At 41.6% G+C, this 16356-nt stretch overlaps 1 protein-coding gene across 3 annotated transcripts in view; it reads left to right on the top strand.

Moving 5' to 3' along the window:
* The window catches only part of grb14 (growth factor receptor-bound protein 14), a 39139-nt gene that overhangs the window by 6174 nt on the left and 16609 nt on the right, over positions 1 to 16356 (top strand). The window contains exons 1-3 of one of the 3 annotated variants that reach the window (XM_030785755.1): positions 683 to 844; positions 1438 to 1661; positions 4057 to 4186. In XM_030785755.1, the coding sequence (XP_030641615.1) occupies positions 1471 to 1661; positions 4057 to 4186 (321 nt within the window). In that variant the 5' untranslated portion in view covers positions 683 to 844; positions 1438 to 1470. Of the gene's footprint in view, positions 1 to 682; positions 845 to 1437; positions 1662 to 4056; positions 4187 to 13623; positions 13748 to 16356 lie in introns of those variants that run through there. The other 2 variants (XM_030785754.1, XM_030785757.1) reach the window with 2 other exon arrangements.

Raw genomic sequence — 16356 nt, 5'->3', positions numbered from 1 at the left:
AGATGGCCGATCTCCGTATGCTGGGAATCAGCTCTCTGCGTCTCTCTCACTCACTGGGACTCACCCTCGCTCTTTCCCATTTTCTCCTTCTCTCTCTCTCTCTCTCTCCCTCTCTCTCTCTCGCTCTCTCTCTCGCTCCCTCTCTCTCTCTCTGTCCCTCTCTCTCTCTGTCTATCTCTCTCTCTCTTACTCCTAAAGGCCACAGACAGAGAGATACAGCGATAATAGAGATGTGTTTGTGTGTGTGTGACCACGCCTCAAATACTTTTGACATTACTTTTATGATTATTCTGATTTATTCTTTATGGTCTTGTGCTTAGTTCTGTGCTTTGTGTTGATGAACATTGAACCAGAGTTTCAGTGTTTAATGAAGGAAAATAAAGTGTTTATGAAGTCAGATGTTATTATAATAACCAGCAGTCATTGTCCCAGTATCCAGGGGTCATTGTCTCTGAGACGGGTGTTTTCATATTAACTACCCCGCCCACACACACACAAACACACACACACACACACACACTGTGTGCTCATGGACTCACGGTACCCTCATCACAGCTGAGTAATACTGTGCAGGGTACTCTGAGCTAACACATGCTCTTGGCAAAGCATATGTGAGTGTGTCTCTCTCCCTGTGTGTGTGTGTGTGTATGTGTGTGTGTATGAGAGAGAGAGAAAGAGAGCGAGTGTAAAGTACAGTGGAAACTGTGGTGCGAAGTCCGTGACAAAGGAACAGTTGGTTTTACTGTCTGGCAGACCTCCAGGACCAATTACACAATAAAGTTGCATACCAGCAATGAGGCGTCTTTGGTGAAAGGACTGCTGGTCGCTCAGGTCTGTTCTCCAGGTACAAACAGGAAAAAAAAAAGAATAAACAGAGCTAAGATTTCCTAAAAAAAAAAAAAAAAAAAATTAGGAACTGTGGAATAGCTCTGAGCTTTTGAAGCAGAACCACAGCCGCAGGGACAAAAGAGCTGTTTGGATTTGAATGGGGTTCTGCACGAAGGCTAAGAGGGCTCATTTGGGACTGTTGCGTTTAAAAATAACTTTATTGTGGTGGATCATATTTTGGTAGGAGGGACCAGCTCTCTCACAGTGCTGAGACAGCCTGCAAGACATCTGTGTGTGTGTGTGTGTGTGTGTGTGTGTGTGTGTGTGTGTGTGTGAGAGAGAGAGAGAGAGAGAGAGAACGTGAGACACTGCACTTGTGTGTGTGGTAGTGTGTGAGAGAGTATGTGTGTGTGTGTGTGTGTGTATGTGTGTATGTGTGTGTGTTAGAAAGAGCGTGAGACACTGCACTTGTGTGTGTGTGTGTGTGTGTGTGTGTGTGTAGACTGTTACACGAGGAGCACCACGCTTTACACACGCGCACACATGAACATTTACAGACTCACTGGGTATGAATTTCGGCCCGATTCTCTCGTTTTTTTTTTGTCCCAGATGATGCCAAAGTGGTGGATTTAGCCGGTCCCCATGAGTGATATGAGAAAGAGGTTGGAGGAGCTACACCCCGCCGGCAGCTTTGGAGAGAAAGCGGCACTATTTCGCAGTGCACAGGGAAATGTGAGTGGTTTCTCCAGTCCCACACTCATTCCCCTCCGCTCTCCATTACAACCTCCCTCTGCTCAGAACTACAGGACCTCCCTCCCTTGCAAGGGAAACAGGTAGGGAATACTACTCCCTCTCTTTCTCCCTTCCCCGTTCTCTCCTTCACGGACAGTTCGTACTTGTAACGTTGTTAAAAAAAAAATAAAGAAAGAAAGAAATAAATGAAAATCATGATTTCGGTGTTTGTTCATGTGTGTACACTATGCACTAAGCAGCTCCTGAGTATCCCCCGCTGCTTTGTTGTGTATCTGTCCGAGTTGATACAGTAACTTACTTCTTCAAAGTTAATTTTTAACATACGTGATCAGGGTGAGTACATGCAATGTGCTCTCTCACAGAAGAATAGTGCAGCCTTTGTGCTCACGGCTGCTAGGCACTGGAGTCCCTCTGAAAAAAAAAAAATCGTTGCAGACTTTGTACTGGTAAACAGTCGCGGTCAGTGTCTAACTATCCCAGAACACCTTTTACCTGGTTTTTGACGTTAGATACAAGGACCTGGACACAAACCAAGCACCTGTTGCCTTCCGGATTCTAATTGGTAACTCAGTAACTGGTATGCTAACAGAAATGGTTAAGATATGTCAAAGCGTTGGGAGAATTTTGGCATTCAAGGCCTTTGGGCATAAACACTGTTAAATCGTAGATTTTATACTTTTTCTCGATGTTAGAGTCAGGATTGGAGTGTTGGTCAGTCCAAACATTTCTCACACAGAGACGTAACTACCCGTTCAGCTCCGAGCAGATTTCTTGGGGGGGCGCTCTTCCCGTTTGTAGGGTAAACAACACGACGGCCATTATGTTGGCCTTGCGTCTTCTTGTTTGGCCTAGTCCTGCTCAGGCAAGGCTCATGTATACTATACTGCTCCATCTGAGTTTTCCCACATACAACAACACTGAAACACGTCAGCAATCTGAATGGGCAGATTTTTCATTAGGACATATTCAAATTCTCAGTGGACTCAGTTACAGATTATAGTCAGGCCCGGGCAACAGCCGTGCACTAATTTATTCATATAACTTTCTGCTCCTTTATACATTTATCTATATGTACAACATGTGGAATTATCAGTTGATTATTACAGAAGACCAAAATAGACAAGCTACATTGTAACTACACATTCCAACATATAAGTTGATAGAAACTTCAAATGATCGATTATAGCCTTAAATAATTTAATAGAAGCTTCTCAGACAAAATATTGTTGCGCTCCAATCGTCTGGCTTTTAGCTCCCTTCATTGTTAATGTGATACTGTGTGTTGCTAAGACAAGCTCCTCATGACTTGTTCAAGGCTGATTACCCTAAAAACGGCTATTATAAGTCAGCAAGTGCAAGCATGAAGAAGCAAGCAAACTTTACGTTATTCATGAATGGTTGCATTTAAATATTAATGACAACAATAGTGATAAAAAAGCAACAAATAAATGAATAGTTTGAAACTCTCTAATTGATTTATGCTGAGTGATATAAAAGTGTATGACACAATGATTCATTGACAATTCTACTTATTATTATAATGACCATTCACTGACCAATCAAAACTGCGCATTCACTAATGTTGTGGAACAATGTTTAAGTAAACAGATACTTAGGAGACTTGGTGTAAGAAATAAGTTCAGAGGACATGTGTGATAGTTAGCTTATTTACTTTGTTAGCTTCTGTATGCCTATGTGTGGCTTCTCTCTCTCTCTCTCTCTCTCTCTCTCTCTCTCTGTCTCTCTGTCTCTCTCTCTCTCTCTCTCTCACACACACACACACACTCACACACACAGACTCATCTTCTCATCAGTCCCTCTGCTCAGAGAATGGCTTATCTGCCTAGCAGGAATGATAAGGTACACACAGTGTGTCCTTGTGTTTGCACTTAGGTACATCTTGAGGTCATAGGTCACTGTGTACACGGACTGGGATTTTTGCCTGCAGGGAGGCTGTGAACATTTGGTCTCCTTTATTTCATGCACAGTTTGCTCACAGAAAATTGTGCAGCAGTATTTTGCATTCTGCATGTTCTGAACAGTCCTTTAGGAAGCGTACGGCCAGAAATCACACAGGATGCGTTTAATGTGTTGTTTTATCAACACAAGCCCAAATTGACTGATGGAGTTTAGTGGAGCATACTGGATTGAAGACAAGGGGGGGGTTGGGGGGGGGGGGGGCTCAGCTTGACACTTACTCAAACACTTGAGTTTGAATGAGCAGTGAGGTCAGTTTCAGGTAGAGTGGATGATGTCATGCCTGGCAGCTGCAGAGAGAGAGAGAGAGAGAGAGAGAGACAGTGTGCTGCAGCCATTCTCAATGTCATCGCTATGACATCATCTCCCTCCTGTCTCACAGGATGGATGATTGTTTTGGTTAGCATTTTGTGCTGCTTGGAGGATGTCAGGGCAGGTTTTATAAACTCTCTCTCTTTCTCTCTCTCTCTCTCTCTCTCTCTCTCTTTCTCTCCCCAGGAAAAGTAGAGAGGGGGAGGAATTGCTGCCTTCGCCTGTACCAAACTCTTTTCCAGAGCTCTTCTCTTCTAATGTGTCCTCTCTAGTCACAGAGTGTTTATTGCCCTGGACCAAAAACAGCACCACTCAGGTGAGATGATCTCTGTAACAAAGCCCAAACATTAAACACAGCAAACAACAACAACAACAGCAATAAGAATCATCATCATCTTCCTCCTGCTCCTCCTCCTCCTCATCATAATGGGCTTTGTCATCATTATAAAGCTATCTGCAAAATATAGTTGTTGTTGTTATTGTTGTTGTTTCTGTTTTTGTGTGTGTGTGTCTGTGTGTGTGAGTGTGTTCCGCAACAATTACATAAAAGTTTAAAGTGACACATGACTCCTTCAGCAATAAGCATGCAAGAAGCAGAAAAAAAAAAACCAAAAAACAAGCAAGGATTATGTGTATCAAGCAACTGTACACTGGTTTGGAAATGCTCACACACTGTTGCTGAACCTGTTTTGTCAGTTTGGAAATGAGATGAAACAAAAGGTTTAAAATGCTGTGTTGGCATGCTGACGCCTACATACACCTTCTAAAGACAACCCATCAGACCAGGAGCCCCAGCAAAAACACACTTAGAAATGCATGCCTGTCACACACATGGATTATAAAAGGATTATTGTCTTGATTGGGGAGATTTCTTGGTGGTGTATGGTGGTGTATGATGAAATCTGGTGATTTTACTGTTCTGTATGTCCATGTTAGTGGAGCGTACGTTTGAGATAGACGCACTTTGAGAGTTATATTTATGTTGTTAAATGAGGGACGTTTCAAGCTTCATGGCAAAGTTGTTATCGCTGCAGAGTGTTGCATCAGAACGCAATGACTAGATAAGACTTGAGTGCAAACACACACACACACACACATACACACGAATCTCTTGAGGGTTAGTACTGAACACTTTGTTTTATGTAGCGATACTCTGAGTGAGACCTTCATAAATAATTTATTAGTAATAAAGTAATAAAGTTTATTGCCCAGTTTCACCATGATGTGCATAAACGTCAAGGGGAACTTAAAATGTTTCGTTCATACATCGATGTCAAAAGTCAAGGGCTAATGAGTCGTTATGCACACGCATCTCTATGTAGGTCCACGACAAAGTGTTACCACACATTATAAGGCATTTATGTACAATTGCTTTAACACCATGCATGAGAACTAGACTAAAGTGTGGTACTATATCTTTGTAGTATGTGCTTATGTAACAAAAGATAGGAGTCCCACAGGTCAAATCTAATGAAATGATAAAGAGCAGATGTCCTTTATCAGTTTTTCATAATGGATTGCCTGCTATTTAAAAAAAAAGCATGGACGCTTTACCATAGAGGCTTATTCAAGGAGCAGATATTGTGTTACTCGTTCCATAAGCCAAGTCACTACATTGCAGGGTATTAACTTGCAATGCAATTATGTGGCTTTGCAATTTCCTATAAATTGGGGCCAGCAACTTTTTTTTAATTATTATTATTATTATTTTAAGGCAGCAATTACGAGAGAAAGAAAGAAAAAAAAGAAAAAGAAAGACTGAATGAATTGCAAAATAAATAAATAAATAAATAAAAATCAAAACTTTTGTTAGGACCCGTCCTTTTGTCTGTCGAGCGGGCGTACGGTAAGGGCGACCCCGACGGCCGATCCCCACGGAGACGCCGGTCTGCGTGCAACTTCTAATTACAATCACCGCCGCCGTATGGTCAGCTCACGAGTCTGAGTCATGGCAAAGCCTGAAATTAGGGAACGCTGAGCTCAGGGCAGAAATATCAGCCTTGTCAGACCTCCTATAGGTTTTTAATGAGCTGCTTTCAGCGTGCACTGATCTCCCAGTTTCCTTGCTCCCTCACTAAGGAGTAATTTTGTGATTCAGAGAAAACAGCGTTACTGCGGGTAATCAGATGGGTATTTGTTCTCTGGTGTATGGGCCTGATAGGTTTTCTCTCTCTGCAGAGCCCAGATTTTCTTTCTTTTTTTCTTTCTTTCTTTCTTTCTTTTTTTTTCTTCTTTCCTCCAAAATGTAGTGTCTTTGCCAGATACAGGTTACTGCAAACGAACCCTTCTCACCTGACACCTCTGTCTCCTTGACCTAGATTTCACATCAGTAAATTAAGCGGTGATTGTAATTCGCTAATGCCCTCCCTACCATTGTTGGCAAAGTCTGGGGGATTAGTATGGATTTGCCATTGTCTTTTAATGGTGGAGAGACGTCCTTTAGTTCCTACCAAAGAAGTGGAACAGCCACCTTGGTGACCCCCAGTGCAGAATGGTTGCGTTCCCTGTTTGCTTGCGTGAATGCCGTCTTCGCACAACACCCTAGCCAAGTGCCGTATTCACCCCAAAGCAAACTCACTGCCTTTCACTGGTTCCTATTGAGACACTGCTTTAGGAGAACAAAAGAGAGAATATGTCGGAGTGAACAGCTGTTTTTTGTGTGTCGTAACTAGACCGCCCCCCCCCCCCCTTCACCCCCAAACACAGACACCCCCCCCCCCCCCCCCCCCCCAAGAGCAGCAGGGTCAACATGCATCCATTGCACGACTTGAAAATGTGATGACATCACTGCACCTTTGCCACCCCCCCACCCCCCAAAAGAAAAGGAGGGGTTGGGTGAATGGATGCAGTAAACCAGACTAGCTTGAGCAGCTGGGTCCATCCCCTCCCCTCCCTCCGCCCTCTCTTTCACGTCACTCCTGACTGTGTGTAAAGGCCTTTTCTCTCTCTCTCTCTCTCTCTCTCTGTCACTTTCTAACAGTGGAAAATTGAAAGTTATTTCATGACTCTTCAGAAAGGCAGATTTCAGTCACGATGCCTGTTTATGACAGTTCTAGATGTTTCATATTTAAACTCTGCACTTAAAAGTTTCTGAAAATAAGTCCCCCAGTTAACAGTAGTAATGACAGAAGTATGTCATTGCTAATCAACCAGAGGGCAGTATTCCACAGATATTTGCTTGAATTTCAGATTGTCACTATTTTTGTGCTGTGCTATGGAAAGAAGGTAATGTCACCTTTATATAACAGACAATATGTTGTCCTAATAATAACGCCGCTTTGGGTGGGGGAAGGGGGCGGGTGCTGCATTGATATTTGCATTGACACTAGATGCACGGCCCTGCATCACTAGTCCTTGGTTTGATTGACTGAGCCATTGTTCAGTGGTGAATTGCCTGCAAGCCACTGCTGTTTGCGTGGCTTTGTTTAGCGTGGGCTATTAAGGTTATTTCAGTCGTGAGAAAGCACTTTTCTCAGCTTGTCTAGCCCAGGGTTTGCAGTGTCATGGTAAATTTACATGACAAAGCCGCTGAGTCACGATGCACTGGAGTGGCTATGTTAGTCATAAGCTTTGGGCACAAGAGCCCGAACCTCGGTGCCGTTATAAAACACCAGCGTCATAGTCTTTCATGCACAAATAAAGATTCCCGCTGAGAATGTGTCAGTGTAGTGCCCTCCTTATTGGCAGCCTATTGATTTCTCTTGTGAAGGACTCTGAGTGAATGAGATTTGAATCATACATGAAGGCAGCACAGATATGGATTTGTTTATCTGTGTTGTTTGTTGATCTATTGATCTGTTTATTGATAAGAGCAGAAGTTATCGTTTCTGAAGCGTGCTGTTGAGCGTGAGGTGTGGAAAGCTTTTCAACGAAACCCCCTCAGAATCAGAAACCACACTTCTTTGTGTAGACTGAATGTTGCTTTAGGACAAGACAAGTCAAGAAAATGAAGACTATATATTTTATTTTCATTTATACCGTTCATAGCACTGTCAACGCACCGTAATATTTTGGGGTTTTTTCCCTTCAACGCTGGAGTACTCATTCTTACTTTCAGTGTTCAGTCTTCTGTTCTGCACTTCTATTTCTTATCTCAACAACTCAGTTCCATTTGTCCTGCTTATCTGAGCTGTGGGATGTTATGTAAGCATAGATATACACTGTGGAGTGTAGTAATTATATAAGGCCTGGCCATGACTGCCATTATTTATGAAACTAATTATAGTTGAGGAGAAAATCACTAACTTGGTCCATGAAGAGTTGGGGGGGGGGGGGGGGGCGTGAGGAGAATCCTTGTCCTTCGACACTGACTGAGAACAAGCTGGAAAATCTCAAGGCGAGAGACGTGTTATTATTAGCCTCAACTCTGCCTCACTCACTCCTCTATGAGAGCTTGTCCTTCTTTAAGTTGCTGAGCTGGCTAATTTCAGTCTCGATAGACATAAAATGCGGCACCGACGCCATCCACACCGTACAAACACACACGCACATCTAGACACACGTACACACACACTCTCACACTCACACTCACACGCATTCATTGTTTTGTTTGTCTAATGATGTATTATGGCTTATTTAATTGAACTGAATTTAATTTTTCCCTCTGAGATGCAGGAAGTTTAAGACCTTGACATAAATAACCTCCAGGGTAATTGAGAAAAAATGAGTTTTTGTAAGTAGTGACAGAAGTGCACAATAACTTCATGAGGTGATCTGTCAGTGTGTATTAGTATGAGTGCTGTACTGGCTCTCCTTAGCTTTAGCTCTATGGCAGGCACGTTCGAGACTGCCTTGTGAAATAGAATCCTGGTGTACTTTGGAGTCTGGCTGTGTGTATGATCCCAATTCTGTGACCTCAGACGTACGCTGGAGCTTTCCAACAACTCTGTGCTTTTCACACAAACAATACCACTAGGACATATATAAAACATATTTAGATTCAATTCAAAAACACACAACAGGGCATATTAAGGTTACACTTTATCTATCTATCTGTCCATCTATCTATCTATGCAACTATCTATCTATCTATCTATCTATCTATCTGCCTGGCCTCTCTCTCTCTCTCTCTCTCTCCTATATATATATATATATATATATATATATATATATATATATATATATATATATATGTACACACACACACACACACATATGCTTTCTTATGTAAATATACAAAGAATACATGACAAACTGGTTCCTGTTTCAGTTAATTATTTACTAACTTTGGCTAATATGTTGACAGGACTAATGTATCGCATACTGACTTGTTTTGTTATTAAAAAAGGGAGATTTGCAGTGTTCATTAGCCTACTGCAGGTTTTATGCTGCTGCAGAGACTTGCGGGGTTTTGTTTTGTTTTGTTTTGTTTTTGAGAAATCAGTTGCCAACACATGCACTCGAGCCTTCACAATGTCTGGGATGTCCTGTGCAACAGCAAAAGACTGGCCGTGACAGGATGCCCGCCTCTGTACTGGACCAATCTCTGGAAGTGTTGGCTATTTTGTAAAATCTTTGTTTTGGCGTTAAACTTTAATGAAATTTGGCCTTTAGTGTATAAATAGTTGTTGACACATTTATTTTCGTCTTTGACCTTGTTTAAACTGTTGCATAGCAATTAATATTTCTGCAATAAAATGTTACCGACTCTTTGATATGGTCTTACGTTGCACCTGTTTTGATTAATTGTCAGTAATAAGTATATTCCAAAGCCCTGCAATTGAGACGTAGTGGGGTTTTTTTTTGTTTGTTTTTTTTTTATCTAGAGAAACCAAACATGCAGTCGATAGTGACGCACTATTTGCGATTTAGAATGTATGAATTTTGTCTCGTTATTGCCCATTAACCTTCATGAAACAGTTCTTTATCAGAGTTCTTGGAGGAAGCGGTGGGATCACATTGTGAGGTTGGCCTTTTGTGATAGTTATAGATGTATCACTGGGTGAAATATTGCTTTATGAATGAACTGTATTGCCCCGTCTGATAGTGTTGATTTAACGTGCACTTTAGACTCACTGAGGTTTATTCATGAAACTCCTCCGCTATACCGTATGTACCATCTGTCCCTATATAACACGAAACCCAGATACAGGTCTCAGTAAACTCAACTGTGTTACCAGTTAACTAAACTTCACTTAGCTATAAATGTCACTTTGAATGAATTCTGTTTACTTTGTTTCTGTGTCAGTAGATAGTAACAGACCTACATGTCGGAAAAAGAAAAAATGAGTTTCGCTTGAATAAAAAAACAAAAAAAAACCCCTCAACATCAAAAAAAAGATTGGCTACATGCACTCAAACGATAGAAGGTACAGAAATGTAATTCAGTTTGCGTGGCCGTTGTGTTCTTTGGATAGTGAAATAGTGGTTGAGTGACTAAGCCGGATTGTTTCATTGCACACAGACAGTGTGGTGCTCGGCACAGTCACATGACTCGTTGGGAATGTCTGCGCTAGTCAGGAGCTATCTGTGTCTAGTCACTGCAAGTCTGCACCTCGTCTGCACATGTCTGAGCAAGTGATGGATGGCCATAGAATTTTCCTCCACAGCGCGGAATTGGAAGACGTTTGCTGGACCGTGGCCTAGATTTGGCATTTTCATGTCATTCTGAGCCTTGAGGGAACTTTTTTTTTTTATTTGATTTTGTGCTTTGTCAGAAAAGTAATGATTATTTGTTTCTTGTTGTAATTTGTTCGCAGATTTGTCTTCCGTCTCAAGTTGCGGTTCCACTTACTTCATTAGTATGCATGTATTTAAGCACAGTTTGGCACAATTATTTTAAATGTAGCATACATTTCAGTTGGTGTGTTTACATTAATGACACTTGTGAACTGTCATGAGGACATTTTTTACTTTAAGAACCTATTTTTAAATATAGTTTTCCTGCTTAAGCATGTTTGGTTCAGTTTTGTCTTTACTGACTGCCTTTGGGGGGAGAAATAGTAGAGTGGTTTAATGCATGTGTGTATGTGTGCAGAAATGTATTAAATGCATGCATGCATGTGTATGTGTGCAGAAGTGTATTAAATGCATGTCTGCATGTGTATGTGTGTGTTCACATGTGCCTGTGCATGTGCATATATGTGTGTGCAAACATGCATGCTTGCATGTGCCTCTGTGTTAGCATTCTTGAGTATCTGTGTGTGTGTGTGTGTGTGTGTGTGTGTGTGTGTTTGTGTGTGTTAGCGCTCTTTGAGGGTCTGTTGAACGATGTTATTTGGATCAGCATGCTGGTCAAGGCCACTGTGGTTGTAGCTGGCTCTGTTTACAACATCTCTCAGACTGTCTTATCAATCTGGCTCCATTAATTCATTTTCATTTTCTCTCAGTCAGATAAATGTCAGCGTCTGCTTGTCTGTGTGCTGGTACTGGATAAATAGAAGGGTCTGCGGGGCCTGCTTCTGGTTCTCCATCTCTCTCTCCCTCTCTCTCTCTCTCTCTCTCTCCCCTGAGATGAAAAACCCAGTTCGTCTTTGCCAGAGCTCTGTGTCTTGGAGGACTCGAAGGAAAGGAATGTTAGGGGCAATGTAGGGGAAGCTTATTGTCCATTCCCTGTTCAGTTAGAGTTAAATCCAAATAGATTCTAAGGCCACAGTCACCAGTCCAGAGAGAGACTGTCAGAGAGAGGAAGAGATGTGATAGCTGTTGTGTATTGAAGAGTTCTGAGCCTTGACTGTGTTTGTGTGTGTGTGTGTGTGTGTGTGTGATAGATGGGGTTTTGTCTGACTGCATAGCAATCACATTGTAACACATCTCAGACAAGCCTCACTTCAGCCACCCATTCATCTGTAAAATCTTTTAAACTTTTGTTAAAAATAAAATATAATACCATAAAACCTAATTCCTCTGTAATCACTTGTTTCGGCATGGTTCAGCAAGTATTGCTGGTGCAATTACTCACTGTTACTAGATTATTAGTCCTTGTTAAGCATTACCTTTGTTCCAAAATCAGCCTCTCACACCATATAATGTAGCGCTATTTAATGGAGTACTTGCTTAGTTCCTCTGTCTTTAACTGTTCCATTTTCTTACCTTTTAATCCTTTAAACATATTTCTGAAGTTCATTGCCTACTTTCTTCTGTATGTGGAGAAAAGAAAAACAGTGGTCAAGCCAAGCGGTGAGATTTAACGGGCTGTTCCATCAGGTGTGGTCTTTGTAAGAGACTACAGTGTGTATTTCTCAAACTCATTAGATTTTCCCTTTTGTGCTTTTGAATGCATACTCAAGTTTGATGAAAACACTCTTTCCCGGATATCTGTAAATCTTAGGGCTTGTTTATGAACAATCTATCTGATCTCCTTACATGAATCCCTCTGAGAACTGTCATACACAACACATCCCCCCCCCGACACACACACAGGCACGCATGCACTCACTCACATACACACACTACCCCCCAAAAGCCTCTTGTTTGGCCCAGTTTTAGAGCAAGCTGGCCTTACAGTTTTAAAGGCAACTGTTGGCTTCAGTTGTCAGCTGGTTCGATGAGAAATCTCATTTTCCTAACATTAAGCTGAAGAAAGCTGTTTCAATATTTATAAAGTTTCACAATTAAAAAATAAAAATGTGCAGCAGTTTTTTTTTTCCTCCCTAAATAAATTACATTTTTAAAGAAGTATGTTCAGAATGTCATTCTCATTGACTATTACGATTAGATTATTCATTTCACAATGGTGTATTTTGTGATCAAATTTTAATCAGCATTCCTTTCCATCGACAGAGTCAGGCAGATGTGAGAAGCCTGTGGGAACTCTTCACCCATCTCATTCTCTCTCTCTCTCTCTTTCTCTCTCTCATTCTCTCTCTCATTCATACTCTCTCTTGCTCTCTTCCCCTCTCCCTCTCTCCCTACCCACAACCTTCCCCCACTCCGCTGCACCAGTCCAATCAGCTTGTGTAGTGATAATTCTCTCTTTGGCTGTTTTGGAATATCTTTTCCATGCCCCTCATCAGGGCAGATGCTTCATTAGCCATGCGTCATCAGTTCATTTAGTCAACACTCATGCCACTAGCAGGCTTTCAGCTGTCAACAACCAGCAAAACTTCATCGCACATAAGTGGATTTTCATTGCAAATATGTATATATTACTCATATTAATTTGATATGATATGTATATACGTGTGTGTGTGTGTGTGTGTGCATGTGTGTGTGCGTGTGTGTGCGTGTGTGTGTGCGTGTTTGTGTGTTGTCCTTGTTATTATAATGTGGACAGATACTTTCACTGTATAGTTTGTGTGCACTAAAAATGGTCTTTCCTGTTGATGTGGTGGTAGTTACTGTATAATTAAGGGGTTGTAATGCGACCAAACCTTGTGAAACGCAGAGGCAAAAAGACACCAACTTTTCTAGATCTTTCCTGAACGCCATGCAGAATGGAAGTCGTATTGTATCTGTTTGCCTTTGAGGAATGATTTATGTTTTGCCTACAGATAAATTCTGCTTTCTCTGACCCTCTCTGGTCTATATCTTAACTCCTCACTGGAGTTGTTTTATATGGAGTCTTTTTTTATTGGAATGGGGTGCTTTTCTTCAGGGAGGAAAAAAAAAACATTGTAAGTTTTCAAGGCCAAAGGAGGAGTTTGGGTCGAGCGGAGGACTTGTTTCTATTTGACTCTCACACTTCAATTGTCTGAGACAAGAACGAAGAACTGTGGCTGATTGGAGACGGACAGTGTACGCCCGACGCTTAATGAGTCTATGTGCATAAGAGAAGAAAACGAAAAGATAAGAAATTAAAAAAAAAAAAAAACATTCATTAGCAAAGTTATATGAGAATAATTTAAATGAGTTACGCTCTCTGACGAGAACCAGCATGAATTTCCAAGCGAGAAGAGTCACCTTACCTGCTATTACTCCTCTCTGCCTTCAGAAGCGGGTAGGACATTTCATGAGTTTCTCTGCGCAAAGGTTTTGAATGATTATTTACACCGTGGTTGTCGTATTTCATTGTCATATTTTATGAGATGCTGCATAATTCGTGCCACACCAAATGCCAACGTATTCAAAGCGTTAAGGTCGTAGCTACGCGTGGTTGTCATTAAAATTTTGTTCCATGGCTTTCTGGGCTGCTTCTATATCATTGGAAATGTGAAATGTAGACATTTTATCTGTCGTAATACTATATAGAAAGGTATGTTTTGTTGAATCACAAATCAAGACACATTACATCTGTTGTGATTCCCTTGTAATGACAAACAGTGTCAAGAAAAGGTCATGGATCAAGAGGGCCAGTCCTAAGAGCATTTTTGGCAGTTGAATTTGGGTTAATTTCATCGGCGAACACCCTCAAAAAAGTGGTACTGCCAATATCTGACAGTTAAACAGAGCCTTGGCATTGTTCAACAGAATGGCTAAACATGTAATGGCGTTACAAGCTTTCACAACAGTCACTCCTGTTGTCAGCAGGTTTTTGGACCCCGGCTAGATTTCTGCTGCCAAGAGAGATACGTTCTCAATCCGGGGGGGGGGGGGGGGGGGGGAGACAATCCACTAGCAGTGTACTCTTATTTTAACAACGCTGAGTTCTGCTGAGGTTAGCGAGAGCTCCTCGCCTCTCACAGAGAGCTTGTGTAAAAAAAAAAAAAGCAGCCTAAAACGGCCCTCAAACCAGCAAGTGATGAAATGGCATTTAAGTGAGAGCCTTAGAAAGGTCATGCGGTGTGTAACGGCGCTGGTCGTTAACCCCCTGTTAAGCCTCGGGCTTTCCAAATGTTAGATTCGGACAGGTGAGTTCGGAATAATGCTTGCTTTGATTAGAACGGACTAAAGCTCTCGACACGTTGTCTCTCTTAACTGTAAATAAATGGATGATAAAGAGTTAATCAAACCAGAGAGCTTAATCTCTCAGTATGCGCTGCTGTTGTAGGTTTACTTTAGTGCATTAGGTAAAGAATCTTACGGTGAGCACTCTGTGTTTTGAGATAAACTTTCGATCCTATCATGTATTTCTTCCCGACACTGTTATCTGATGCGTACCTTTGAATGCCGTGGAACACATTGGAATTTATGAAAATGTGGATTTGAGGGCTTCTTCGCTTGAGTCAGATCCCTTCTGGACAACAGTGGCTGCAACTCAAGTCGTCTCTAAATTTGAGGGTTTTTTTTTTTTCCAGCACTTTCCATTTAATGCTATAGGAGCAGAGCTTCCTCAAAGCTTACAGTGGGCTCCGCTTTAATATAGGAGTGTGTGTGTGTGTGTGTGTGTGTGTGTGTGTGTGTGTGTACCGGTCACGTGCAGATGCAGACAGCCGGGACAGGGCTCCAGCGCTCTCAGATAGCTACCGCAGCTGTGCAAGTAAGGTTCAAGGTAAAACCATCCCAGACTAATTGGTAAACTGGTTTCCACAGTCCTGTCCTTGAGATAGAAAAGTGTTAAAGATCGGTCTACAGTACGTGTAACCAGATCAACACTACGGAGAACAGCTTTTTGCCTTGCCTTCATCCTCTGTGCTCTCGTAGTGCTTAAAACCCATCTTAGAACTGCTTCATTTATTGATGTCTCCTTAAGCCAGTTCAATATAAATAACGGAGTTTTACGAGCAGGATAAAGGCAGTACATAGAAAATAATTAGCCACACTCTGTTAAAATCTAGACGGGATGTTGGCTTTAAATCTGTCACGTTCATGTTATCCATGACTCACGCGTACTTCCTAGCCCTTATCAAAGCTTTCCTTTTCCTTTTTCACTAAAAGTTCCTTTAATTCCACAAGGACACTGCTCATTTCAAACTGTTTGTGCCCTGAGTTTTTTTTTTTTTTCCTGAGTCCTTGTTTTGACTTTTTTTTTTTTTTTACCTTTATGGATAGTTTAGTGGTGGTAATGAACGGTGTGTAAAAGCACTTGGTACTGATAGTTTTTCTTTGTTTTCCCCTCACACATTCTTTACACATTCTAGAACACCAGAACACATCTAGAACATTCCAGAACAGATCTCAAACGTTATTAAAGTCTCATCATTTACATTGTTTGTGTAATTACTTTTGGTGGGTCTGCAGACAATTTGCCATTGCTTTTTTATGGTCCTTTAATATTTTATTTTACCAGTGTGTTTTACATTTTAAAGCTGTATGTGTGCGTGTGTGTGTGTGCGTGTTGGTGGGTGGGTACGGGGGTAGGGGGCTGGCGTGGCATTTGGGAGCAGGAGTGGAGTGATCCAGACAGAGCTGCACTTGTGGTACTAAGGAATAGAAGCCAGAGCAAGTCAGCACACGGACCTGGATATCCTGATGAATGCTGCTCTTTGTGCTGTCTGACAGAACAAACCTCAGCCAGTGCAGGCCATCCGCTTCGCTTCATACAGCCTATGGGCTTCCAGTGGGCTCTCCCACACCGCAGGATTTACTGTAACAAGGACACTTCCAGTCACTTCAGTCAAAACACGTTCTCCTCACGTGCGCGCGCGCGCAAAAAAAAAAAAAAAAAAAAATACTGGAGTTACAAAAATAGTTTTTTTTTCTTTGTGAAGTCAGTTTAAGAAAACGACA

The sequence above is a fragment of the Chanos chanos genome, chromosome 10 (assembly GCF_902362185.1).
Source record: "Chanos chanos chromosome 10, fChaCha1.1, whole genome shotgun sequence".
In the NCBI taxonomy this organism is placed as follows: Eukaryota; Metazoa; Chordata; class Actinopteri; order Gonorynchiformes; family Chanidae; genus Chanos; species Chanos chanos.
This window is presented reverse-complemented; position numbering and strand designations above follow the sequence as displayed.